The sequence below is a fragment of the Trichosurus vulpecula genome, chromosome 7, assembly GCF_011100635.1.
Source record: "Trichosurus vulpecula isolate mTriVul1 chromosome 7, mTriVul1.pri, whole genome shotgun sequence".
NCBI lineage: Eukaryota > Metazoa > Chordata > Mammalia > Diprotodontia > Phalangeridae > Trichosurus > Trichosurus vulpecula.
This window is the reverse complement of record NC_050579.1, coordinates 142,778,038-142,805,451: the sequence shown is the minus strand read 5'-3', so window position 1 is coordinate 142,805,451 and position 27,414 is coordinate 142,778,038. Positions and strand designations below refer to the sequence as shown.

At 35.1% G+C, this 27,414-nt stretch overlaps 1 protein-coding gene across 6 annotated transcripts in view; it reads right to left on the bottom strand.

Moving 5' to 3' along the window:
- Positions 1-886: 886 nt before the first annotated feature.
- TBC1D32 (TBC1 domain family member 32) overlaps positions 887-27,414 on the bottom strand; it is a 208,766-nt gene continuing 182,238 nt past the window's right edge. For all 6 annotated transcript variants that reach the window (XM_036767860.1, XM_036767862.1, XM_036767861.1 and 3 more), the window contains 4 exons: positions 26,220-26,374; positions 23,666-23,806; positions 19,292-19,480; positions 887-1,721 (listed from right to left, as the gene is read on the bottom strand). In XM_036767860.1, the coding sequence (XP_036623755.1) occupies positions 1,602-1,721; positions 19,292-19,480; positions 23,666-23,806; positions 26,220-26,374 (605 nt within the window). In that variant the 3' untranslated portion in view covers positions 887-1,601. The remainder of the gene's footprint in view (positions 1,722-19,291; positions 19,481-23,665; positions 23,807-26,219; positions 26,375-27,414) is intronic.

The window sequence follows — 27,414 nt, the reverse complement described above, 5'->3', positions numbered from 1 at the left end:
TGAAGTCAGCCTTCTAAAAGTGCAATTTTTGTGTATTATATCCTACCTCAGTTTCCAATCAAAAACAACAATGAACATTCTAAAATTAATTTATTGTTTCTCCTTTTCCCATTTCATATTTCCAATTACTTTGGAGTTGCTTTTAAAAAGAAATAAAGCACCACAAATTTCTTAGGACCAACAATAATAATTCAGGAATAGAATGGGAAGAAAGGGAACCATAAACTTATATTACAGGTTCTGTAAAATAGGTTTTGAAAATTAAGTTTGAAAGTAGACAAAGCTGTGTGTTTTAGGTCATCTAGAGGACTCTCTAGCTAAATTCATATGAACCATGGATAAAATGTACAGGATGTCAAGTTAACTTACTCTATTTTATTTGATAGACTTTATGACTGCCTTGTGAGAAGAACATTCCTGATACGGTCATATTGCCATTTACAACATAAAACCTGATTTTGGTAGTCTGATGTTCTAATAGTTTAAAATCACACAGAACTGAATATAATACAAGTCATCATGCCTCATGCCATTTATTTCTTGTACAAAAAAGAAAAATGGTTTGTTGTAAACCATTTTTGGTCAAATGGTTAAAAAGAGGGAGGTTGGGGAGAAGAGCCTGCAGCAAAATTGTTCAAGTTAAATTTGAAAACAAGATATTACTACTGGACTACTTTTATTTAAAATAGAAAGTGCTACTGAAAATAATGGTTATTTAATGTGTACTTTTATACTCTAAAGACTCTTCATAAATAAGAAACACAATGACAGTTATGCTACATGAAAATAAATTGGAACAAGCTTTGAGCCATACTTGTTCAGACAAATTTTCCTTAAGGATAGACTTCCATTCAAATAAAAGAAAAAAATGATGTGTTCACTTAAATTAATTCAGAAATCAATGCTTTAATTTCCTACTTCAAATGCAATCCAAATCAGATCAATCACTAAAGAAAACATGTCAAAAAACAATAATAGAATGTTCATCAGGATGGAACAGCCAAGTTAACTTTGAAGTAAGAAGGGTAGAGATTTTCATATGAAAATTTATACATGGATCTAAGTATCATATACCAACTTTTAGAACATAATTAGATAATGAGACATTAGTGCGCCCCTGTCCTCTGTTCCTCTACACGTAAAGTTCAGACTCTTCTACAATGAGAGCCATGAATACAGAAAACAATTGTCTTATCTCTATGGACACATACAGGCTAGCAAGATGATTATTTTCAATATTACTTTTTATTACCAAACTCTCTAGAAATATTTCAGTTAGATGGCAAAGACCTGATTGGAATAAGGTGGTATAGTTTGGGATTCACTCCCAGAAAACAGAAATAAAGACCACAAGTGAGCTAGGGCTGGCACTAAAGCAATCTACTGGCAATTGTAAACCAGCCTAGAAAAATGAATTCATTTCAGGTCACCAATTGAGATAATGCCTTCTTGAAAATACTATTATATTCACAAAACCCTCATTATTGATTTTACAATATGTGCATTCACAAAGCGTGAATTTTTATGGATACCAATATAAAACAATCAGTAGCCCTTTAAGAACAACTAAAACATGAAATTGAAATGCTGGTTCTCTGGAGCTACGTGCTTTGCACTCGAATGCTCTTCATGTCTTGCAGTAGCATGGGCCTATAGTTCTGTTCCAAGTTTTCCATGTATTCAAAGTAGTCACTCACCCGAAATCCATGAAGTGCTTCCTCCTGCCCAAACAATACAAAGGGAAATTCATTAACTTGAAAAATATATTCAGTCCCAAGTTAAGAATTTTAAATGTCTGCATTTAAATCAACAATCAACTTTTTCTTTTTCTCCTGTTACAGATTGGGTATTTTAGACTACCAGAAAACTTCTTATTTTTTGTGATGTGAGAAATCAGAGTATCCTCCATCAGGCAATATTTTAAAATAAACGAACTGAGTTTTCTGTACCAAAAATCTCCTATGAAATGCTTTTTGTTTTTTTTTGGTTTTTGAAATTTACAAATTCCACAAACAGCATTCAACAAACAATACAAATTTGTCTTGAATTGATTCTGCAAATTAACTGCTAAAAGATAGTACTATTTTTCTCCTCTAAATTACAAAGCCCTATGACCATCCTTCTGAAAAAGCACAGCTCTTGGAACCACAGAAAAAAATTTATATATATCAAGCTTGCTTAAGCAATCATGTCCCAACGCAAAACACCAGCACAACATTTTTTATAAATATATACAGGGTATCGCTTTGCTAAAGTGCTTTATAATTATTACCCTCATTCTACTTTCTCAACCTCCCAATATATAGGTACCTATCTTCAAGAAGTAGAAAATTTTACAGGAGACTAAATTACATTTTCTTGGATCCATGATTTCATTAATATGTATGTTCCTCAAGATTGCAAACCATTCATGTCTCCATATGCCATATGGTTATTGTCCCTGTCCCCCCACAAATCCTCTAAAGCAGGTTCCCTCAATAGGCTTGGGACCTTCTCCTTATCTATTTTGACATATTGTAGATGCCAAGGCTGTCTATCAGCGATCCTTGTTTTCACTTCTTAATTACCCTATCTCCTTTTCATACATCTTTCTGACGTTATCCTTTATGCCACGTCTTCACAATTCTTTATGGGTAATATGTCACAGCCTACTTATACTCACTACACAATTTTATTTGGTCTGGATTGAATCTAGGGCAATCAAATAATTCAAGATCAGAGGTTAAAATGCAATGAAGTGTTCATAGAGTGTAAAATGCAATTTTAAAAAATGTACTCATCACAAGAAATTAAAAGAATATAATCTATAATTAGTCAGTAAACATTTATTAAGTGTCCACTAAGTGCCAGGCACTATGCAAAATGCTAGAAATATAAAGAAAAACAAAAGATAGATTGGGGATTTGAGGAGTTCATAAGCTAATGAGGAGACAACATGCAAACAACTATGTACAAAAAAGGCTATCTGTAAGTATAATAGGAAATAATTAATAAAGGGAAGGTACTACTATCAAGGGGGAGGTGGGAAAGGTTTCATGTAGAAGATGACATTTTAGCTCGGACCTGAAAGGAGCCAAGAAAGCCAGGAATCAGAGATGAAGAGGGAGAGCATTCTAGGCATGGGAAGCAGCCAGGGCAAATACCTGAAATCAAAAGATAGAGTAACTTTTTGAAGGATGCTAGAAACAATAAATCAAAAAGTATATGGCAGGGAATAAGGCCCAAAACCAGTAGAAAGATGGAATAGAGGACAGGTTAGTAAGGGCTTTGAGCACCAGAGGTTTTGTATTTGATGCTGGAGGTGATAGGGACCCAATTGAATTTGTTGAGTGTGGGGGAGGGAAGAAGGGGTGACATGGTTGCATCTGGTCTTTAGGAGAGTCACATTGGCAGCTGAGTAGAGGGTGGATTGTAGTGAAGAGGTTTATGGCAAGTGGGCCAACCACCAGAAGGCTACTGAAATAGTCCAGGAGGGAGGAAGTGAGGGTTGGAGCTAGACCTACCTCCTATTCTCAAGAAGCTTATTATATTAGATAGTGGTGGAAAGAAGGTTTACTCACATAAAATAAGTAAACCAAACAAAAACAAAATCAATTCTGCCTTCTTTTTAATCACATCAGCTAAATACTTATCAATTTTATTAGTCTTTCAAAACAACCAGAAATTTATTTCACATAATTATAAACCATTTCTGTGATTTGGAGATTATATTATACAGTCTCCACTCGGTTCTGTGTCCTTTGTGCTTCCTAAACTGATTACTATTTTTATTACTTTATGGGCTATAAAGGACATATTTATTATTTCTGTGTTTTAATTTTTACTTCTAAATTAAAATTTTAAATTTACTTACAATATCTCTGTGTCTTAATACAGACAATTTTTATAAAAGTTACATATGTACTAAGAAATATATATGTATATACATACATATGTGTGCACACACATATCACATTAATGAACATATACACACATGTGTATATGTTCATATTTGTTAAATTCTATATTTTTCCTTTTGTTTAACTTTTTGTTAGGTTTCTCCAAAACTGGTAAGAGGGACATTAAAATTTTCTGCCACTCTTTGCATTGCTGTCTCTTATCTTTTGTAAAACAGTTAATATTTCTTTTATGGATTTAGGTGCAAGGGCATTTGAAACATTTATGTTTAACAGTGATATTGCTTTGTTGCCTATGGTTCCATTTAGCATGATGTAATTCCCTTAGCTATCTTTTTTATGTTGTGAATTCTTGTTTTTGCTCTGTCCTTTAGGATAATTGTAACTCCTGCTTTTTTAGACTCCTCTGTTGATATATATATATATATGTGTGTGTGTGTGTGTGTGTGTGTGTGTGTGTGTGTGTGTGTGTGTAAATTTTTGCCCCATCCACTCAATTTTATTCTGTGTGCATCTTTGGTTTTTGAATCTTTCTTATAAGGAACAGATTATGGGGTTTTGTTTTCCTATTCAATATGTTGTTTTTATGCTTCATTGGACATTTAAACTTAGGAGGTTTGTATTTTGCTCCATTTATCTCTGATACTTCATATCCCAAATTAAAAATTTCCTGCCTCTACTTCTGTAAGGACAGTAATTTGTTTCCATTTATTTTTAGCTTAATCTAATTTAAAACAACCTTATCCTCACTGGCTCTTGTCCTCTAATTCTCAAGCATCATCTTCCCATTTTTCATTCTTTTCCCTAGTTTTGTTTAATTCATTAATTCCATTTTCTTTCTTTAATCTAGTTGCCTAATTCTTCCATTCTTTTTTCTCAATTAAATAGTCAAATAAAATCCCTCTACTTCTTTCAACTCTTTCAATTTGGTTGTATGATAGCATTAATTTCATTTTCTGTTCCCTTTTCTCAAAAAGGATATCTTTCCCTCATTTCTTTGTTATTTCTGTTCTCTTTTAAATATTTTAGACTTTTTATTCTTTGATTCATTGCTCTTATATTTATTTATTGCTTCTTTAATCTAAATATTCCTCATAGAATTAAAGCTTCTAAGGTACATATTTTGAGTTTTCTTCCCCAAAAAGTATCTATGTCATTGCCTTGTACTCTTGTTCCACCCCCTTTTCTGTTGTGCCTCGCTCTTGAAAATTCTAATTCCTGAATATGATAGAGAGCATAGACGTATTTCTCCACCTTCAGAATTTTCTCCTGTCCCTCACTGTGCAGTTCATTAGTACCCTTCGTGTCCTCTCCCTCATAATAATAATGATTATGACTACTTGCACATTTGCCATGAAATCTCCACTCTGGGTTCAAACTTCCTACTTTTCTGAGTATCAGTGATGGAAGACAGATAACACTAGCATACAGCATGGCTGCTAGCACAGGATCACTCTTGATCTGGTCAAATAGGAAAGAGCTTCAAAGGGGTTAATAATCTTACTTTATTCTAGTCTAGTATTGTCACAATGGTTGCTGATAATGAGTACAAACTCTTACAGCCTTCCCTAATCACCCTTCTTGCAGGGGCTGGCAGAAGGCAGGGCAACTACCCCTACATCTCAATGGCCTCAATCTTGACAGGCACAACTTGTGAATTCCCCTAAATCCACTCAAGCCTCAATGGGGGCCAGTTAAGGCAAACACAGATTCCCCTCAAGCCTTGATGGGGGCTGATCAAGGCACACACAGCATCAACCCTCAGGGTTCCCCAATCACTGACTACTGCCCACCTGCTTTGTAGGGCAACAGACAAAAAAGGCATATTGCCAGCAACAGCTTCACAAGGTTACATCACCTCATCCCTATGTCTCACTGAGAAGTCGGAGAGGATGTTTACAATTTCAGCACACGTTTATATTATTTATCATTACATAACGCTGCACAAGCGTGGTAGAAATATTTTGAACAATGAGCCTGGGAAATGGAGATTGTTATGACCATGGATCCTTGGAAACTGAATTTTAAGAAATAACAAAAATCCACTTTACACACTAAAATCCACCTTAAAAATCCACCTTACTTGCAAGTGGCCTATAGAAGCTGATACCTTTTCTCCTGAGGCAAGACGAATGGTTTCTCTAAGAATCAAGTATCTGAAGATTACACCCATTGTAAGGTTCTCATGTCACATTATAGAATATATCTCTTCCCCTATGGGAATGTTCATCAGTGGAACCCTCTCTCAGTTCTGAAATGATTTACCCCTTTTCTTTCCTTCTGCTTCAATCCTTCCTTTTGCCTCTTCACCCTTTCTCATATAGGTGCTTTTCTTCCTGAGAAACTATGGGTTGACTTCACCTCCATGATTAATCTTTGACTTGATCATACCATATATTCCCCTCTATCTTCTTCCTCTCCTCACCTCTCTTATGGGCTCTCCGATATTCAGTTTAGTCCCTCCCTCCCTTCCCTCACCCCTCACACATTAGGCACACATACAAAATACACCGATTCACCTGTGGGTAGGGTGTTGTGAAGTTTTAGTCCATGTTTCAAGCCTGTTCTTTCACTATCACTTCTATTGGACTTCCACTTTCACCTTTCACCCACTTCAGCCTTATTCTCTGCACCTGAGACCTCTTTTACTGATTGGATGGCTCCTCACAGACCTTCCACTTAAGGAAGGTACCCAGGTCAGTAAGGTCGAATTCTTTTCCAGGTTCACTGTAGACTTCTTCTACCATTCATCCAGCTGAGTACCCCTCCACCCTTCAATCACTCTTTCAGTTTCATTTTGTGTCTTGTTCCATTAGAAGGTAAACTGCTTGAAGGCAGACACTGTCTTTTCAGTGCTTAGCCTGGTGATTGACACAGTAAAATTTTACTGAATGTTCACTGACAGATCTTTATCTCCTTGTTTATTTTTAGAAAGTAAAACTAACAACAGATTGTTAATCTGTTATAGTTGTTGTAAACCCCATACGTGTCTTTTCCTTTTATTTTTCCTTCTCCCTCTCCCCCCTTATTTCAAGATCTGTGCCTTCCTTGGTTGCTCTGTTTACTACTTTTTTGGGGGGGGTCTTGGGGTATTTGCAAAGCAAATAACCTCAGGGCTGGTTTTTACTGAATGAGTGCTCAAATACCCTTTTTTAATTTAACATCTATCTTTTTCTTTAATGATTAAACTCAGATTTGCAAGGTTGTATATTAAATTGGGTTGTATATTAAATTCTTTCGCTCTTCAGAACAAATTTTATTCTCTCCAGTGGCTTCTGGTGGGTGCAGAAAAGTCTTGAGTTGGGGAGGTGGAGCCAAGGTGGCAGCTGGAAAGCAGGGGCTTGCATGAGCTCTCCCCAAGGTCCCTCGAAACACCTGTAAAAAATGGCTATGAACAAATTCTAGAGCTGTAGGATCCACAAAATAACAGAGGGAAGCAGGGCTCCACCCCAGGAAAGCCTGGATGGTCTTGGGGAAGGGTCTATCGCACAGAGCTGGGAGCGGAGCAGAGCAGAGCCCGGTGTGGGCCTCGCCAGGATCAACCAGACTGGGAGCCGGGCGGAATGGGCCACAGGGCCCTGAATCATTGAGCTGTGGCAGTTACCAGACTTCTCAACCCAAAAAATGCCAAAGTCAACCGAGAAGGTTAGTGGGGGGAACTGCTAGAATGGAGTGAAAGGAGTGCACTGTTGGCCCCAGCCCCGGGGGTGAAGAAGTGGTGCAGCTCTGGGGCTGCTTCCAGCTGCAGTGGCTTCAGGCCCCAGGCCCAGCAGGTGGGAGGAATTAAGTGGCAGATCAGAGCAGGAGTGCAGAGCCTGCTTGACTCTGAGTAGCACTCTGGGTTGGAGGTTCTTGGGGGAGGAGGAGCGCTGCTGTGGCAGAGCTTGCTGTGGAGAAGTAGCTCTGAAAACATCAGCACAAGGGCCCTAAAGCTTGGGACAAAATACTCTCTACTCTGCAAGCAGTCATACCCTGACAAAAAGCTCAAGGGTCAAGTAGTTGGCTGGGAATATGAACAGGCAGCAAAAAAGGACTCAGACTCAGACTCTAGAATCTTTTTTTTTTGGTGACAAAGAAAATCAAAACATCCAGCCAGAAGAAGTCAACAAAGTGAAAGAGCCTACTCAAAAGCCTCCAAGAAAAATATGAATTGGTCTCAGGCCATGGAAGAGCTCAAAAAGGATTTGGAAAAGCAAGTAAGACAAGTAGAGGAAAAAATGGGAAGAGAAATGAGAGTGATGCAAGAAAATCATGAAAAAGAAGTCAATGACTTGCTAAAAGACACCTAAAAAATACTGAAGAAAACAACACCTTAAAAAATAGACTAACTCAAATGGCAAAAGAGCTCCAAAAAGCCAATGAGGAAAAGAAGGCCTTGAAAGGCAGAATTAGCCAAATGGAAAAGGAGGTCCAAAAGACCACTGAAGAAAATACCACCTTCAAAATTAGATTGGAGCAAGTGGAAGCTAGTGACTTTATGAGAAATCAAGATATTATGAAACAGAACCAAAGGAATGAAAAAATGGAAGACAATGTGAAATATCTGATTGGAAAAACCACTGACCTGGAAAATAGATCCAGGAGAGATAATTTAAAAATTATTGGACTACCTGAAAGCCATGATCACAAAAAGAGCCTAGATATTATCTTTCAAGAAATTATCAAGAACTGCCCTGATATTCTAGAGTCAGAGGGTAAAATAGAAAATGAAAGAATCCACTGATTGCCTCCTGAAAAAGATCCCAAAAAGAAAACTCCTAGGAATATTGTCGCCAAATTCCAGAGCTCCCAGATCAAGGAGAAAATACTACAAGCTGCCAGACAGAAACAATTTGAGTATTATGGAAACACAATCAGGATAATACAAGATCTAGCATCTTCTACACTAAGGTATCAAAGGGCTTGGAATATGATATTCCAGAGGTCAATGGAGCTAGGATTAAAACCAAGAATCACCTACCCAGCAAAATTGAGTATCATGTTCCAATTCAATAAAATAGAGGACTTTCAAGCTTTCTCAGTAAAAAGACTAGAGCTGAATAGAAAATCTGACTTTCAAACACAAGAGTCAAGAGAAGCATGAAAAGGTAAACAAGAAAAAGAAATCGCAAGGGACTTACTAAAGTCGAACTGTTTTGTTTACACCCCTACATGGAAAGATGATGTGTGTAATTCATGAGACCTTTCTCAGTATTAGGGTAGCTGAAGGGAATATACAAATATATATATATATATATGGACAATGGGCACAGGGTGAGTTGAATATGAAGGGATGATAACTAAAAAAAAAATCAATTAAGGGATGAGAGAGGAATATATTAAGAGAGGGAGAAAGGGAGATATAGAATGGGGTAAATTGTCTCACATAAAAGTGGCAAGACAAAGCAGTTCTGTAGGAAGGGAAGAGGGGGCAGGTGAGGGGGAATGAGTGAATCTTGCTCTCACTGGATTAGAACTAAGGAGGGAATAACATACACACTCAATTGGGTATCTTACCCCACATGAAAGTAGGGGGAAGTGGATAAAAAGGGGTACAATAGAAGGGAGGGCAGATAGGAAGAATAAGTAATCAAAAGCAAACACTTTTGAAAAGGGACAGGTTCAAGGGAGAAAAAGGAATAAAGGGGGACAGGACAGGAGGGAGGGAAATATAGTTAGTCTTTCACAACATGACTATTTTGCATAATGATACATGTGTGGCCTGTGTTGAATTGCTTCCCTTCTTAGGGAGAATGGGTGGGGAGGGAAGAGGGGAGAATTTGGAACTCAAAGTTTTAAAAACAGATGCTCAAAAAAAAAAAAAGGTTTTTGCATGCAATGGGGAAATAAGATATACAGGCAATGAGGCATAGAAATCTACCTTGCCCTACAAGAAAGCAAGGGGAAGGGCTGACTGGGGAATGGGGCAATCAGAATATATGCTATCTTGGAATGGGGGGAGGGCAGAAATGGGGAGAGAATTTGTAACTCAAAATCAATGCTGAAAACTAAAAAATATCAAATAAAAAATCTAAAAAAAATAAAAATACTGAATTCTAAAAAAAAAAGTCTTGAGTTATTCAGATTTCATTCTTTCCTTTTCAAAAAAAGACTTCTTTCAACCTGATATACGAATAATCTTTCAGCTGAAGAATTCAATTCAAATGACCATACAATAATGACAGTGTTACACTGCTTGATTTGTCTATCCTTTGTATGACCTCCATGTATTAGGATATTACTATCAACATTGCTAAAAAATATAAATTTAGAGGCCTTACAACTTGTCATTCTTAACAAGATAAATTAAGCTTTACTATCTGGGAAAAATAATTTCAATATACATTAAAGATCCTTAAAAGAATGCATTTCTAGTTGTTCACAATGTCCATTACATATGCATATACATATAGACACACACATACATACATTTGATTTTTTTTCTTGTTGTTTGTAGTATTTTCCCCTTGAGCTGGAGGTTTTGGAATTTGATTATGATATTCCTGAAAGTTTTCCTCATGGGTTCTCTTCAGGTGGTGATTGGTAGACATTTTCTATGTCTACTTTCCCCTCTTGTTCTAACACTTTAGACCAATTTTATTTAATTATTTCTTGTATTATTGTATCGAGTCTTTTTTTGATTGTAGCTTTCAGGTAGCCTGATTATTCTTATGTTTTCTCTTCTTAATCTGTTCTCCAGATCGGTTGTTTTTCTTATGTTTCACATTCTCTATTTTTTTTTTATTTTTATTCTTTATATTTTGTTTTGTTATTTCTTGGTCTTATAACTTTACTGGCTTCCCCTTGCCCAATTCTAATTTTCAAGGAGTTGTTTTCTTCCTTAAGATTCTGGATATCCTTTTCCAGTTGGCTGACTTTCTTTTCATAATCTTCTTGTTAATCTGGGATTGTTCTTACTTTAAAAAAAATTCATCAGTCTCTCTTGAAGTCTTTTTTGAGTTCTTCTCCAAATTCTTTTTGGGCAGGTGACCATTTTATGTTACTCTTTGGGGTAGAAGAGCCTTTTTTTTTTTGCTTCAGTGTCTTCTTCTGAAGATGAACCCCAGTCTTCTCTATTTCCACAGTAACTTTCTATGGTTGGGTTCTTTCTCCTTTGCCTGCTCATTTAAAAAAATATGAGCTTGTCGTTATAATCATCTTTAATTCTGGGGCCTGGGGGTTGGTACCTCTGGCTTCAGGTCTTTCTTGATGTTATTTTTGAGCTTTGTCCTGGACCCAACTTCTGTACCATTTCCCCCTCCAAGCCACAGCTAGGGCCTCCCAGCACACGAAGCTGGAAATGTTCTTACTCCCTGAGAACCTTCCGGTGGCTACAACTTTCAGTTTTCCCTTCTGACCTGGAAATGAAATCAGGACCTCAGCTCTTGTGTAAGTGACCACAGCCAGCAGCATCCCCACCCCAGAGCTTCTACATTTACCAGGCATATGCGGTTCCTTCTTTCTCAGGATCAAGTGTTGGCAGCTCAGCTGGCTTCCTCAATCTTCCCTTACTCAGATACCTGACTCGCCACACATCTAAGAGGTAAAAATTCCGGTGGCTGAGATGAAGGCTACCTCCAAACACTATTTGCCCCCAGGGCTCCCCACTTGCCATTTCAGGGAAGCTAGCTTGTAGGTGTTTATACTTCACGCAGGTGTCCTGGGATCTTTCTTTGGATCTTCTCTGGTTATCCCAAGAGGACCACTGTTCTGACTCAACTCTTGTTTATTTTTGCTGCTTGACATTCACCCTGAGGTGGAATTTTGTATTGTTTGTGGAGGAAATCTGGAGAGCTTGGTATTTTCTGACCTACTCTGCCATCTTCCCAGAATCCGCTCCTTTTTTTTTGGTGGGAGGATGATTTTTTTCTTAGCCTAGCAAAGACCACTATTTTTCTTTCTCTTTTAAGTAGTGGATAGGGAAGCACTCCAGTCATTAGTATTTTGACCTTTGCTTTTTGTTTATCAGTTCCAGGTCATAAAGGCCCTTTCCTAATATCTTTTAGTCTGGTATCTACCTAATGATCTCATCTGCTGCAACATAAGTTAAAAGTGCTTTTGTAATAGCACTGATGTTTTCATGGCATTAGAATTTAAGTAGATGCCACTTAATTTACAATATTTGGAAAGAAGTTAATAGTAAATGAGTCAAGACAAAGCCCTAACATACTTATATAGAGGGAACATTACTGACCTGCTATAGCAGCAGGAAGTGATAAGGTGAATGAAGCACGTTATATGGCAATGTGCCCATGAAACCTCTAAAACCCTTCTTCCACTTTTAAATAGGATAAAATAGGAAAAGAATGCACAATGTAAACAATTCCAATTTAGAATCAATCTGCTGCTTTTTTGCATATCTTTAACATCTTGAAGTGTACTATAGCAGTAGCTCTCAACCTAACATTTAAAAATAACTTACGTTATAGGGTTATAGAGTGCTTTTCTTTGCAATGTACATGTTAGTTGATGATAATGATAACAACTTTCCTTTGGATGGGACTTTGGACCTTATAAAATACATTATAAGGCAACTTCCATGGCAATAAGAATTATGTGACAATAATGACCAAATATAAATACATAAGTTAAATAAAAGGATAACCATAGAAGCTTATTTTGAGATATTTCAGTGACCTGCAATTTTATCTACACAGGCTTTCCCCTCTACTAATGTAAATTTTGAAATGTATTTAGAGAGGAGAGAGTAGAGATTCTTTTTTTTTTGAGGGGGGAAGGCAGGGCAATTGGGGTTAAGTGACTTCCCCAGGGTCACACAGCTAGTAAGTGTGTCGTGTCTGAGGCCAGATTTGAACTCAGGTCCTCCTGACTCTAGGACGGGTGCTCTATTCACTGTGCCACCTAGCTGCCCCAGAGATTCTTAATGTGGAAAAATAATTGCCCCTAGGGTGACATCCAATTTGATATGTCCAAAAGATTGGTGATGTGTAACTGGAGTATAGGAGAGAGACTAGGATGAGGTATGTAGAACTGAGAATCATCTGTATAGAAATGATCATTGAATTCGTGGAGTTGATGAAATCACTAAGTGAAATAGTATATAGACAGAAGAGGACTCATGACAAACACACAGGACATGCCCACAGTTACATGTATACAAAAAGCATATAAATGCACACACAAAAGAATGTGGGATTAAATGTCAGGATGACTGGTGAAAAGAGTAAGTGTAATGATCACTCAGAGAAAGAAGGAGCACAGTATAAGCTGGAATAGTCGGGGAAAGAAGTAGAATTTGCATAGTCTTAGAAGAGAGGGGGTGGGGAGCATTCCAGTCCTGGTCGGAGAAACTGCAAAATAATGACATGCAGGCTAACATATGCATACAGAGAGTACCTATAGCATTGGGAGATCTCCAAGTTACAGACACAGAGTTGGAAATGACTATATAAAAGGTTACAGAGCCCAACTTTCCGCCGTTTGGTGGAATCTCTGCAATATCTCTGCTGGGGAGTAAACCATCAAATTATTACTGAATTCCACGGCTTAGCAGCTAATAAGCAAAACCATTCTATTTTTAATGTCTCTAATTGTTAGAAAGTTCTGTCAAAATATGTCTCTGTAACTTCCATCAATTAGTTCTAATTGTGTCTTCTGGGTCTATGCAGAATAAGTTTAACTCTTTTTCTAAAATCCAGTCCTTAAAATATCTTAAGAACTGTAATATTTTCTTTCTTAAATATTTTCTTATTGATGGTAAATATACTTAATTAATTCAACTATTTCTCAGACAGCAAGATTTAACTCTCCTTAGCAAGTTGGTTGTTAGCTTCTGGACAGAATTTAAGTGATAAGTGTTCTTAATAAATTTTGTTGTTGAGTTGAGTTTTCAGTCATGTCCAATTCTTTGTGACCCCATTTGGGATTTTCTTAACAAAGACACTGGAGTGGTTTCCTACCAGTTCATTCTCCAGATCATTTTTATAGATGAGGAAACTGAGGCAAATAGGGTTGAGTGATTTGCCCATGGTCACACAGCTAGTAAGTGTCTGAAGCCAGATTTGAACTCAGGAAGATGAGTCTTCCTGACTCCAGACCCAGCCTTCCATTCACTGTATCACCTAGCTGCCCTTATTCTTAATAAATATCATTAAAAAAAATAAAACATGGCATGCCAGATGAATTCTAACCAGTAAAGACAGAATGAAATAGCTCCCTTATTCTCGATGTACTTCTTTAATGCATTTAGTGATAACACGCGCAATTGCTTGGCAGCCATATATGCTTTTGTTTCATAATGAGCTCGTAGCCCTTGAGAAGATACAAACATTCCTGGGGAGAAGCAACTACTAGAAAGCCTATGCACAAGGAGAGATAAATAGCATACGGAAGAACCCAAACTGTCTGATTAGAGGTGAAACAAACCCTGGCCTTGTACTTCAGTGGAGATTCAACCAGGACCATACTGATTCATAGCAATGTATCCCTCTTGAGGAAGAAACAGACAGGAGAATGTAAGAAGAAGGAAGAGTTCTTGACTCTATGGGTTCAAGAACCAATGTCTTCTATGTGCTTAACTATGTAAATAAAATCTGTTCTGCTTAATGCCTTGTGAGCTAAAGTTCACGTAGGGGAAGTAGATGTTTATCTCTAAGGTAGTAGCATAAGTTCTCAAGTTTTATCAGTATTAGAGCAAACAAATCAGAAAATTGTTATCCCCAAGTGTCCAGGTTCTACATTTCTAACAACCTGAGAGAAGGGAAAGCAGAAGGGAATAAGCATTTATATTGCACTTACTATTCACCATGCAGTGTGATAAGCATTTTTTTTTTACAAATAATATCTCATTTGATCCTTACAACAACCCCATAAGGAAGATGATATATTAACTTTAATTTTTTTAGTCCTGAGTTTACTCATTTCTTTATTTAACCATATACTTTCTAATACATATTAATATCTATAATTTTTTCCTAGTCTACCACTCTAATGTCTTCTTAACTTTACCTAAGCATTCTTAGTTGCATCATCCTTTAAAAAAAATATCTATTATGTAGCATGATTAGGGAATGATTGTATGCTCTTAATAGTCAAATCTTCTGGTTAATAGAATTAACTCATATGTTTCTGCTTTTTAAGCAATTAGAATTCTATAAAACACCATTAAAATTAAAACTATGCAATATTTTAATTTTTCTTGTTTCAGAGCATACTAGAATAATTCGTAGTATTTTATGAACTTTTATCATCATCAACTGTTGTTCTATAATTGTATATTATTAATAGAGTTCTAAACAAATAGCATGGCAGATAAAAGTGAAATTTCTGTTTGTGTATTGTCAGATAATTTGTATCTCTCCATGCTTTGAATTAATCCAAAAAATTAATTGAGCAATAAAATCATATTTAGCCTGTGCTAAAAGATCTTTAACCTTTAAAGTATGAGTCATTTCAATCTTCAACTAACATATTTTTTATGCTAGGTGGTTCAGATAATATAGACTATGATTGAGCTCTGTAATTCAAAGGTAGGACAATAAGCCAGAGTGGCTAGGGCTCTTTTGGCTCTTGGTTTAGTTAAGAGAAGGAGGGAGTTGGAGTTGGGATAAAAAAGGAGACAAAGGGCTCAGGGAATATTTAAGAAAGAGAGTTAAAACCTGAAAGGAGGAAGGATATGTGGAAGAGATGGTACCTGGGCTGAAAACATTGAGGGAAGACAGGAATTCTGAAAAAGAGAAATAAGGAGGAAGCGCACACCAAGCATGGGAGATGATTTGTGAAAATGCATAACGTTAGGTAACAATCAGTTGTCTGGTTGGGCTAAAATGTAAATAAATGCCCATAAATTTGTAGTCCAAAGGTTTAAAGAAGAGCTTTTATTTATTTTGTCAAATATTTCCCAATTACACACAAAAATGTTTTTAACCTTCGTTTTTAAAAATTTTGAGTTCTGAATTCCCTTCCTCTCCCTTGCCCTTTCCCACTCCTTGAGAAGGCAAGTAATATATCAATTACACATGAAAAACGTAATTCCATATTAGCCACATTGCAAAAGAAAATCCAAACAAACAAAAAACCCCAAGAAAAATAAAGACATTTAAAAAGTATGCTTCAATCTCCATGCCTTCAGAGTTAATCAGTTCCCCCTCAGGAAGAGGGTAGTTTTTATCATTATGGATCCTTTGGGAATTTTTTGGGATACCATCTTGATCAGAGTAGCTAAGTCTTTCACAACTGATCACCCTTACAATATTGCTATTACTGTGTACAGTGTTCTCCTGGTTCTGCTCACTTCATTTTGCTTCAGTTCACATAACTCTTTGAAAGTTTTTATGACACTATCTGGCTCAGTGTTTCTTACAGTGCAATATAACATTCCATCACAATCATATACCACAACTTGTTCAGCCAATTGCCAATTGATGGGTATACCCTCAAGTTCCAATTCTTTGCCACCACAAAAAGAGATGATATAAATATTTTTGTATAAATAGGTCCCTTTTCCTTTTGTTGATGTCTTTGGGATACAGACCTAGTGGTATTGCCACACAGTTTTACAGGTATTAGGGCAGAGTTCCAAATTGTTCTCCAGAATGGTGGGACTAAATCACAAGTCTACTGACAATGCATTAATGTGCCAATTTTTCCATATCTCCTCTAATTTGTCTTTTTCCTTTTCTGTAACATTAGCCAATCTGATTGGTTTCAGGTGGTATCTCAGAGTTATTTTAATTTGCATCTCTCATCAATAGTAATTTAGAATATTTTTCACATGATTATAGATAGCTTTAATTACTTCATCTGTAAACTGCCTGTTCATATCCTCTATTTATCAACTGGGGAATGGTTCTTATTTTTATAAATTTGGTTCAGTTCCCTATATATTGGAGAAACAAAGCATTTATCAGAGTAATTTGCTGTAAATTCCCCTCCTCCCCTTCACATAAAGTGTTCCTCTGTGCCCTTAAACTGTGACCCAGAAGTGGGTATATGCAAAGGAGCTGCCAGACAATTTCTGGTCCTGAATCCATTTGCCAGGTCCCCTGAATAGCTCTGATTTGAGAGTTCCCAAAGCTGCTGCTGCTTCTGTCACCATCACCTAGTTCCACCACTAGTGTTGCATCTAAGTGATTTCTTGGTTAATCTTCACCCCCATGTCACCTGTCTCTGCTTCTCGCCTCCTAAATTTCCTTGGACTCGAAGAATATCTCACTCTGACCTTGTGTTGGCTCTGCCACTACAGAATTTGATTTGAAGTATTATTTTAAAGTTGATTAGAGAAGAATGTTCCAAGAATTTGGCTGTTTCCTGTATTCTGCCATCTTGGTTCCACCCCTAGTCAATAGGTTTAATGAATCACTGATTCCCAAATTAGTCAAAATGAGGAAGTGTTGAGCATATTTAATAAGAATCAATAGGCTCCCTTAGGTCTCATATATAGCTTCTAGGACAATGGTTTTTAACTTGTCATCTGTGGATAGATTTCATGGGTTCCCTGAACTTCGGTGTAGAAAAAAATATTTCCACTAATCTTTGGTTTCTTTTGAAATCCTATGTATTTCATTTTATGAATTTAAAAACATTTTGAGAAGGGATCTATTGGACTTACAAGACTGCCAAAGGCATCTATGACACAAGAATGATTAAGAACCTCTGTTTTAGGAAGATGGCACATCTCATTATTTATATCAAATCTGTGTAAGGCTACTTCAGTAGCAAGTCACTAAGCACAGTGGTATACCTCCCTCTTGGGTGAGTAAAAGGTTTCTTTGTACTCTTTTAGTGGCTGTAGATTGTTTCTTATGATTATGGGAAGCATGGAACATTACTTCTTCCCCAGAAGGTCCAGATGCACTGTCTATGCACATTTTCTAATTCCTGTTATGCAGCTCTAGGTTTGTAGTTTCTTTTCGCCTTTCTTTGTGTCATTTGTGCTATTAGTGGGACTCTTTCTTTACTATCTCTTTTTTTCATTTCAAGACATAAAACAACCCTTTTCTTTGACAAATATATATATCAGAAATACTATTCATATTTGTCAAACAAGGTTTAGGACTCACAGATGGAGCAAGGAAAGGGAGATAGGACAGGGACAGGGAGAGAGGGAAAAAATATTTTCCTGGTATAACAGGGAAAGAAGAAAAAGAGAGGAAAGGGAAGAAAAGAGGATTAAGGCAAAGAAGATGTGCATCTGCATGTAAGGAAGAGAATGTCTGAGATAGAATGAACTAAGTTGTAAAACCAAGTAGAATATGAAGAGCAGTCTGATGCCCTTACCTATAAAAAAGAAGAGAGGTGGAGGGGGGAAAATTCCCTATTTTTTTTAATGCTGCACATTAAGGTGGAATTGTCGGCTTAGGGCTATCTGAAAAGGAATAGTGGCCTGGAATAATTTCAGGGTAGGGGGAGTGGATTACAGATAGTCAAGACAATTAGTTATTATAACCACAATTCAAGAAATGATTACATTTATTTGAATATAACATTTAAAAATTAGTTTGAATATATTCCATTTGACACATGCCTTCCAGTATTTTAGAGGCTCACAGAATCATATGGGTTTTGTGCAAGAAGGGGACTTAATGGATCATTAAGTCTGATCCTCCCCATCCCCATCCCTTTTATTTTAACCAATGAGAAAACTGAAATAGATTAAAGTGACTTGCTTACGATTCCACCACTAGATGATGACAGAGCTATTATTTTAACTTGTCTTCTGATTCCATATTAAGTGATCTTAGCACATGAAATGTTACCCAAATAAAATTCCTGAAAACTAAATTATATGTTATTATATTTCTTGTTATGGGTTTAATTTTTAACATCTAATATTTAATTATTAATATTTCTAAGTGAAATTCACTTTTTCAATTAATTATGCAAGATGAAGAAGTACAAAAATATTTTAATGAAAACTTTTTTTCAGACTGAATTTTAGTATTGCATGCTTAAACAAAACTTACAAGTTTTCAAACTTAGTATCTTTCAAATGATTTTCCTTTGAATAGTTGGACTGCCACATAGTCTAACACCATTATTTACCAAATAGAAAGTAACTAAAAGATATCTATTGTTAATGAAAGATAAAGCCAATGTGAAATTACAGAGAAAATGTTTTTAAACAGCAACAAAACAACAAAATGGGGTAGGGGTTAAAACTACCTGTTTTTGATAATATTCTAAAATTCAATAGAAGGATATAGGTATATGCATTCTCTTCTCCATAAATTTATATACACACATACATATATACACAGTGCATATGTGTGCATATAGGCATGTGGTAATACATGCGCATATACATGCATGTGTGCATATATATGTGTATCTATGTATTTATGCATACATAAGTGCATATAGATAGATATATAGATGACTTGGTATAAAAATACTCCACTTAAAAATAATACAATATTTAATTTATGTGTTGCCCATGAAATTAAAAATAGACTTACTTTAAGAAAAATCTGTAAATCCTGAGACTGGGTATGCTTTAGAATGTCTTGCTGCAAATGTTTTAATATACATATACATATGTATATCTGATAATCAGGACCAAGAAAGACACAAGTGGCAATGTAGTGACAGATTTCAATCCAATCCAAATAATTCCAGAAACACTGAGTTATCCATTGCTGACATATCTAAAATTAAACAAAAACATTCTTTTTAAGAAATAAATTTTGTTGATATCTTTTGTTTTTATATCACCTATATTTGCAACTGTATTCCTGAAGGCTAAAGACTAAAAAGGAGTAAGAGGGGAAAAAAGTTAACAAACATTACCAAAATACCAACAAGTCTCATATTAAATTCAGCATTCTACAACCATGGTCCTACACCTTTAAAAAGAAGGAGGAAGAGTTATTTTTTTAAGTCATGCAAAACATTTTCCTAATAGTCATGTGAAAGAAAACATAGACAAAAAAACCCTCAAGAAAAATAAAGAGAGTAAAAAAAAATGCTTCAATCTGCATTCAGATGGATGCATTCAGGGATTTTTCATCATAAGTCTTTCAGAGTCCTCTTGGATCACTGTACTGCTGAGAATAGCTAAGTCATTCGTAGGGATCATCCTATGATACTGCTGTGAGTTTGTACAAAGTACATTTCATTTTGCATCAGGTCATCTAAGTCTTCCTAGGTTTCTCTGAGAACATCTTATTCATCATTTCCTATAATACAATAGTATTCCATCATCCCTTTGGGCCACATGTTGACTTAGAAAACCACATATTAATATCCTCTATGCTTTATTATATTTTTATTTACTTAGCTAAATATTTCCCAATTACATTTTAATCTGGCTCAGGGGCACTCAGAAGCATTTATGAGCCCTCACAGTGTTTGACACTTCACGTCTGCAGCGATGAATGTCAAGTGCTTTGTCCAGAGTCACACAGTCAGTTTTGCGTCTAAGTCAGTACTTAAACTCTGGTTTTCTTGACTCCAAGATAGCGTTCTATCAAATAGAACTTGTCTACTTGTCTTCTTAGTTAAATTATTTAAGTAAATTTACTACTTGCACAACAACTTAAACTGAAATGTAAGGTTACTTCGAGAAACTCTATATAGTACCATATAAATGTTATTATTAGTTAACATGTAACATGTTATTCATAAATATTAGTCTTATTTTGATGTGTCATGACACAGAGGTGACTCTGTCAGCTGAATTAATTTCACTTAATTTCATTAATATCTACTATGCCACCTAGTAAAGGTATTATAGATTTTTCTCCACTAAGATTTTTAAAAGTCCATTCACACATGAAAAGATAATATGTGATAATCCATTAGTTAACGGTGGCATTATGGAAAAATATGCATTGTAACATGCAAAGAATAAAACTGTGAGAAAGCCAAAATGTCACCTTTATTCTATGTACCTTGCTCTTGGGTACATCCTAAAATCTAGCGCTCTGATGCTAGCAGTCAATATATGAAGTAAAAGTATAGCACCAAAAGAGATGAGGTTTTTTTTTTAAAATAAAAATGGACATATGCTATTCAATATAATTAACATCCTTTATCCATAAGTTACTAAAGAGAGCTCTGAAACAAAGGTCTTACCACATAATTCCTTTGCTCAATAAAGTCTACTTCCTCTAGTAGCAAATACAGGCTATTCTTTTTGATATTTAAAGTCCTTCACAACCTGGTTCCAACCTACCTTTCCAGGCTCATTATACATTATTCCCCTTCAAGCACTACTATGGTCCAGTCAAACTGATGTTCTTATTGACCCTTACATACACAAGGCATTAACATCTCCTACCTTCATGCTTTTTCACAGGCTATACCTCATTCTTGGAATACGATTCATCTTATAGCCACCTCTTATAATCGATGGTTTCCTTCAAACCTCAGCCCAAACATCACTAATCTTTCTTCAGCTGATAGTGACTTCTTCACAAAATTATCTGATTATTATACATACACACCTACACATATACACAGATATCATGTTTACATTTTACATGTGTGTGTATATATGCATACATAGAAAATATGTATATATACATACATATAGTATCTATGCATAATCTTAAACATATATGTGTACATATATAAGATATTTATATTCTCTTTATATAAATATCATACACATGTTTACATGCATATACTTGACATATTCATATGGTATATATATGTGTGTGTGTGCTGTGTATATACATACCATGTTGTATATGTATTATGTACACACTATATAGTGTGAATATATACCTCACAATTTTTGTTAAGAGAAAGAAAAGGAGGAAGGGAGGAGAGAGAGAAAGAGAGATAGAGAGAGAGAGAAGAGACACAGAGACATTATATATAAGTATGTGTGTGTGTGTGTGTGTACATATATATATATATACATATATATATATATATATATATATATACACACATATAAAATACACATACACACACACAACTTAAATGTTTGCATGTTGTTTCCTCCACTAGAATGTAAGCTCCTTGAGGGCAAGAAATGCTTCACTTTTTATTCTATATCCTCAACTCCTAGCATAGTTCGTAGCACATAATGGCACAGATAAGAGGGTAACCCTGCTTTCAGCCCACTGTTTCCCATCCATCATCCAAGAGTCAGGAGCAATTCTTGTGGAAATATGTCTTGGCAATTCATAATGGGAAGAAATGCCTATGGAAAATACACATTTAGATTCGTTTTTTTTTTTTTACTTCCTTATATTTGTACATATAGGTAAAAAGAGCTCTTGGCTTCTCTACACATATTCAACTGACTCTCTCTAATGTACACTCAGGTCACACAAATCCCAATCCAGTTAGGTAAAAGATAAATCACTCAATCATTCAATCAATCGAGATGCATTTATTAAGGCCATACTATGTACTTGTATGTGTATGCATACCAGAACCTAATTATGTGTGCTAGGTTGGGAGAAGGCATAAATTAAACAGTTCCTGTTCTTAAAGAGTTAAATTCTACTGGAGGAGGCAATGTGTGTGTATATACATATGAGAATATACAAAATAAATACATGGTACTTGGGGTGGGGGGACACTAGCAAGTGGAGGGGTTGTGCAGAAAGTAGTGGGCAAGATGAATCTTGAAAGAAGTAAGAGATTCTATGAAAGGCGATACTTTCCGAACAAAGGGACAAATGCAAAGGCATAGAGATGAAAGATAGAATGTTGGGTGTGAGAAAAAGAGAAAGCTAGTTTGGGTGGAAGAAGGAGACTAACATATAATGAGGTTAATAAGAAAGACTGTAGCCATATTGTAAAGAAATTTTAAAGCCAAAGTCAAGTTTATATTTTATCACAGAGGAAATAGGTATCCAATGGACTTTATGGAGCAGGGGCCATGGTCAACTTTGAACTTAAGAAAAAAAGAATCTCTTTAGCAGCTGTGTAGAGGAGATATCGAGAAGGGAACAATTGGAGGCAGGGAGACCAAGTAGGAGCTCAATGTAATAGTTGAGTCAGGAATTGATGAGACCTTAACCAACATTAGGGCTGTATGAGTAGAGAAGGAGCATTGAGCTTGAAAGGTGTTATGAGAGTGCAAATGGTAAAATTCAGCAACTGATTAGATATGTGGGACGTGAGAGAGTAAGAAGTTGAGAATAACATCAAGGTTAAAAAGGCCAAGTGAAGTCACAGAAGACTCCCTATGTAGAAAGGGAGTCCAAGATTTTAGTGCTACACTTAGTTGTTGTATTTATGTATTTATTTTCTTGTGGTTTTGTTGTTGTTGTTTTGTTTTTAATTAAGCCCAGGAACACAATAGCCCCAACCCTAGAGGCAACATAATAAGCTGAAGCCAGGGAAATGCAAAAATGGATGCAAAATTCCTTCCTCCCACCCAATCCTAGGGATATAGTCATGGAACCATAAAGCCTTAATGCTTAAAACAACCTTATAGATAAGGAAACTGAAGCAGAAAGAAGGATTGTGACTGGTCTAATTTAAACCAAATGTTAGTGACAGAGCAAGGATTAGAACACAGGTTCCTCTAAGTACTACTCTAGTGATCTTTCCAGGCTACCTTTCTCAAACTGTGACAGAGTCCCAATATAATAGAATCTTTAAATATAACTGGAAGAACTTTTTACCAGTCAACTAGTCCAAAATTCCATAATGATAAAGAAGAAAGTATTACTTTGATTTTTAATAAAGAGGAAATAACAAATGATCAGTCTGGATTGGCATATTAAAGATGAAACATATATATATATATTATTGATAAAAATAATTCTATATATATCCTATATTTTGTAAGACTGAGAATTTGATTTTTAAAAAAGTATCCTTGATTTATCAGTTAAACAAAGTAAATCTCTTGAAGTGTTTACCTGTGATGGGGTGAATCCAGACATATGGAAAGCTGAAAAGACAAGTGGAACCTCAGTCTTCAGCAACATTTCAATATAATGAGCACCACAAAAATATATAGGATGTATGCCAGATTCTGAGATATCAGTAGGTAGGTATTTCTGAGTGAAAAAGAGAAACTGAGAATTAATGAAAATGTTGGCTGAATCAAATATGCACTTGTTTATGTCCTGTCATGTTATTCCTTAAATTGTTGCTGTGATTAATGTGGTAGTACATTAACAAAATACACTAATACATATTATAATTATGAAAAATTAAAATTAAGAATACTAGACAGTACATAAAAATAATAAACAAAAGTTGGGGAGATAATTATTCTTTAAATATACAAGAAAAAATTACATTGGCCAACTTTGGCTTCCTGTAACAGTATCATTTTATGCTGAATTAAAAACAGCCACTTTCAACATAAGAAGTCCAGTAAAATGAATGAGATCAGTCTTGTTAATTGTATTTTCTGAACAGCATGCCCTTGCTGCTAACTGAATTTTAAAGGAGGAGATAATAATACTTCTAATTTTTTTTCTCTCATCAGCTATCAGTTCTCCTACTATAAAGGTGATCTATCCTATATGTCTATATTGTCTGAACCACCTAGCATAAAAAATATGTTAGTTGAAGATTGAAATGACTCATACTTTAAAGGTTAAAGATCTTTTAGCACAGGCTAAATATGATTTTATTGCTCAATTAATTTTTTGGATTAATTCAAAGCATGGAGAGATACAAATTATCTGACAATACACAAACAGAAATTTCACTTTTATCTGCCATGCTATTTGTTTAGAACTCTATTAATAATATACAATTATAGAACAACAGTTGATGATGATAAAAGTTCATAAAATACTACGAATTATTCTAGTATGCTCTGAAACAAGAAAAATTAAAATATGGCATAGTTTTAATTTTAATGGTGTTTTATAGAATTCTAATTGTTTAAAAAGCAGAAACATATGAGTTAATTCCATTAACCAGAAGATTTGACTATTAAGAGCATACAATCATTCCCTAATCATGCTACATAATAGATATTTTTTTTAAAGGATGATGCAACTAAGAATGCTTAGGTAAAGTTAAGAAGACATTAGAGTGGTAGACTAGGAAAAAATTATAGATATTAATATGTATTAGAAAGTATATGGTTAAATAAAGAAATGAGTAAACTCAGGACTAAAAAAATTAAAGTTAATATATCATCTTCCTTATGGGGTTGTTGTAAGGATCAAATGAGATATTATTTGTAAAAAAAAAATGCTTATCACACTGCATGGTGAATAGTAAGTGCAACATAAATGCTTATTCCCTTCTTCTTTCTCTTCTCTCAGGTTGTTAGAAAAATCATATTTTATTCTAGTAAGGGTTAGTTAGCTAAATTTATCTTCTTATTCTCTTAAAGATATTTCAGTAGAGTTAATTTAACTCATGAACCTGGAAGAAATCATGTCCTTTGGATTCCAAACCATTTTTTAAAATATGGAAACGAAGAGCATTCAAACATAAATCTTACTTGTTTGAAAGCAGTTATGGTATACTATCACCTTAAAATATCAAGGTGAGTTTATGTGTTTATTCATTTAACACTGTTTCATTATTATTAGTTATATGATCCACCTGATCTCTGTACCCAAGATGCTAATTTACTATAATGGCCACTCAAAAAATGTTCTATGCATTGAAAGTTGTTCTATCATTATTAGTTAAATGATTAGTTAAATGGTCTTTCCACTTAAAAAGTTAATAGCAAAGTAGCCATAACAAAAAAAAAAAAAGCTGGTCTAAATAATTAAAAAAACAGAGTTCATGAAGCTTGACATACAATTCTGAGGAAACTGTAGAGATTTAAACCTTAAAAGATTAAAAAACATCCTTTAATGTAAAGTTTGCCAGCTGAAAAATTTTCTAGCCTTTGATCACAAATTACAGCACAATTTTTTTGAGTTCAAGAACTTGTCAAGTGTTCAACAAAAAAGCCATGAAGATTTTTAAAAAATAAGTGAAACCCATAAATAACTCAACAAACACACACACACACACGCACACAATTATTAAAATGTGGTTAGAACCTGGTAAGCATTAATGTCAAAAATATTTAAAATTACTTTTCTTTCTAATCATACTTATATTTTCTACATTCTAACAATCTTATGCTCTAATATGAATCATGAAGGCATAGAAAAACAATATTAAAAATTGGTCACTAAGTAGTACTTTTTGCTTATACAAGAACATTAAACCCACTAGTAAAAATTGTTTTATTGCCAGCTTTGAATTCAATAATGCATCCATTACCATCAATTTATCTGTAACTTAGTTACTCTTAGGTGTAAAAAAAAAAACTTTTTAAGTAAAGGTTACTTACACACACACACACACACACACACACACACACACACATACACACAAAGAACTGATTAATTTAAAATATATAAAGGCTTTCCAAAACAAAACAATTTTCATGCAAACACACACACACACACATACACAAAGACAGATACACATAAAACTTACAGAAATATGCAGTCTTGGCAACCAGAGAAATGCAGAAGTTAGCAGTCTAGAGAATTTCTGCAGAAACATTAGTGTTTTCTCTTTGTCACCCAACATCATAAGGAACAGAGAGGACACAAACCAATCATGGCCAGGGTAACGTCCCTGTAGGCAGCCTTTAGAATGTTGTTAAGAAGCAACTGTAATTAACTTTTATTTTTGTAATATAATGTGGAAATATACAAAAACATTGCTACAAGGAGTTACCCATATTACTTATGTATACGCAAGTGTTCATTTTCAAGTTCTCCTTCAGGAATGACAGATGCAAGATACCTTATTCCCCTGTGCAAACACATTTACAAGTAGTAAAGTAAAAATAAGCAATATCAGATTAAAAAGTGGAGCTATTATCTTATAATTATCTCAGTGTATTTTAATTTCTTCTATTCTCAGTTAGAGTCTGATGCAGTTACTAGTGAGCCAAAAGCAAGTTGTTCATCTTGTGAGAATGTACTTATTCAATTCAGTAATGTTTTTAAAAAATTAGTTTGGTAAAATTCAGTACAATTATTTTACCTGCTACTGAATAACAAATTTTCTATTGAAGTAATAAAATTGAATCTATATACTTGAAGAAATTCAGTAACATGTGGCTAAATTTACAATAGGAAATACTTAGCAACATCATGTGATTTTAGTGAGTCAGCCAACAAGCATTTAATAAGTGTTCACTACTAGGCATGGTGCTAAATGCTGGGGATAAAAAGAAAAGTAAAAATAGCCCATGGCCTCAAGGAGCTCACATTCTAATAGGGGAGACAACATGTAACTAATTACATATAAAAAGGATATATGCACAGTACATGGAAGGTAATTTCAGAAGGGAAGGAATTAGCATCTGTGAGCATTGGGAAAGGTCTCCAGCAGAAAGTTGGATTTGAGGTGAGTCTTGAAGAAAGCCAGAGAAAATGTGAGTTGGAGAAGGTGAGGAGACCAATGCTGGGAGAGGGAAAAGAAAGGAGGGCAGTTGCCTGTGAAAATGCATGGAGACAAGAGTTTCTAAAAAAAATATTTCCTTGAATAAGCCTGTAAACAAATTCTAATGAATGGACCACTGATATATCATAAATAAATAAGCACGTTAAGAAAAATAGTTTTTAAAAAGATACAAAATTCTAAATTAAATTTCACAGTGTATTGGGCAAATTAAACA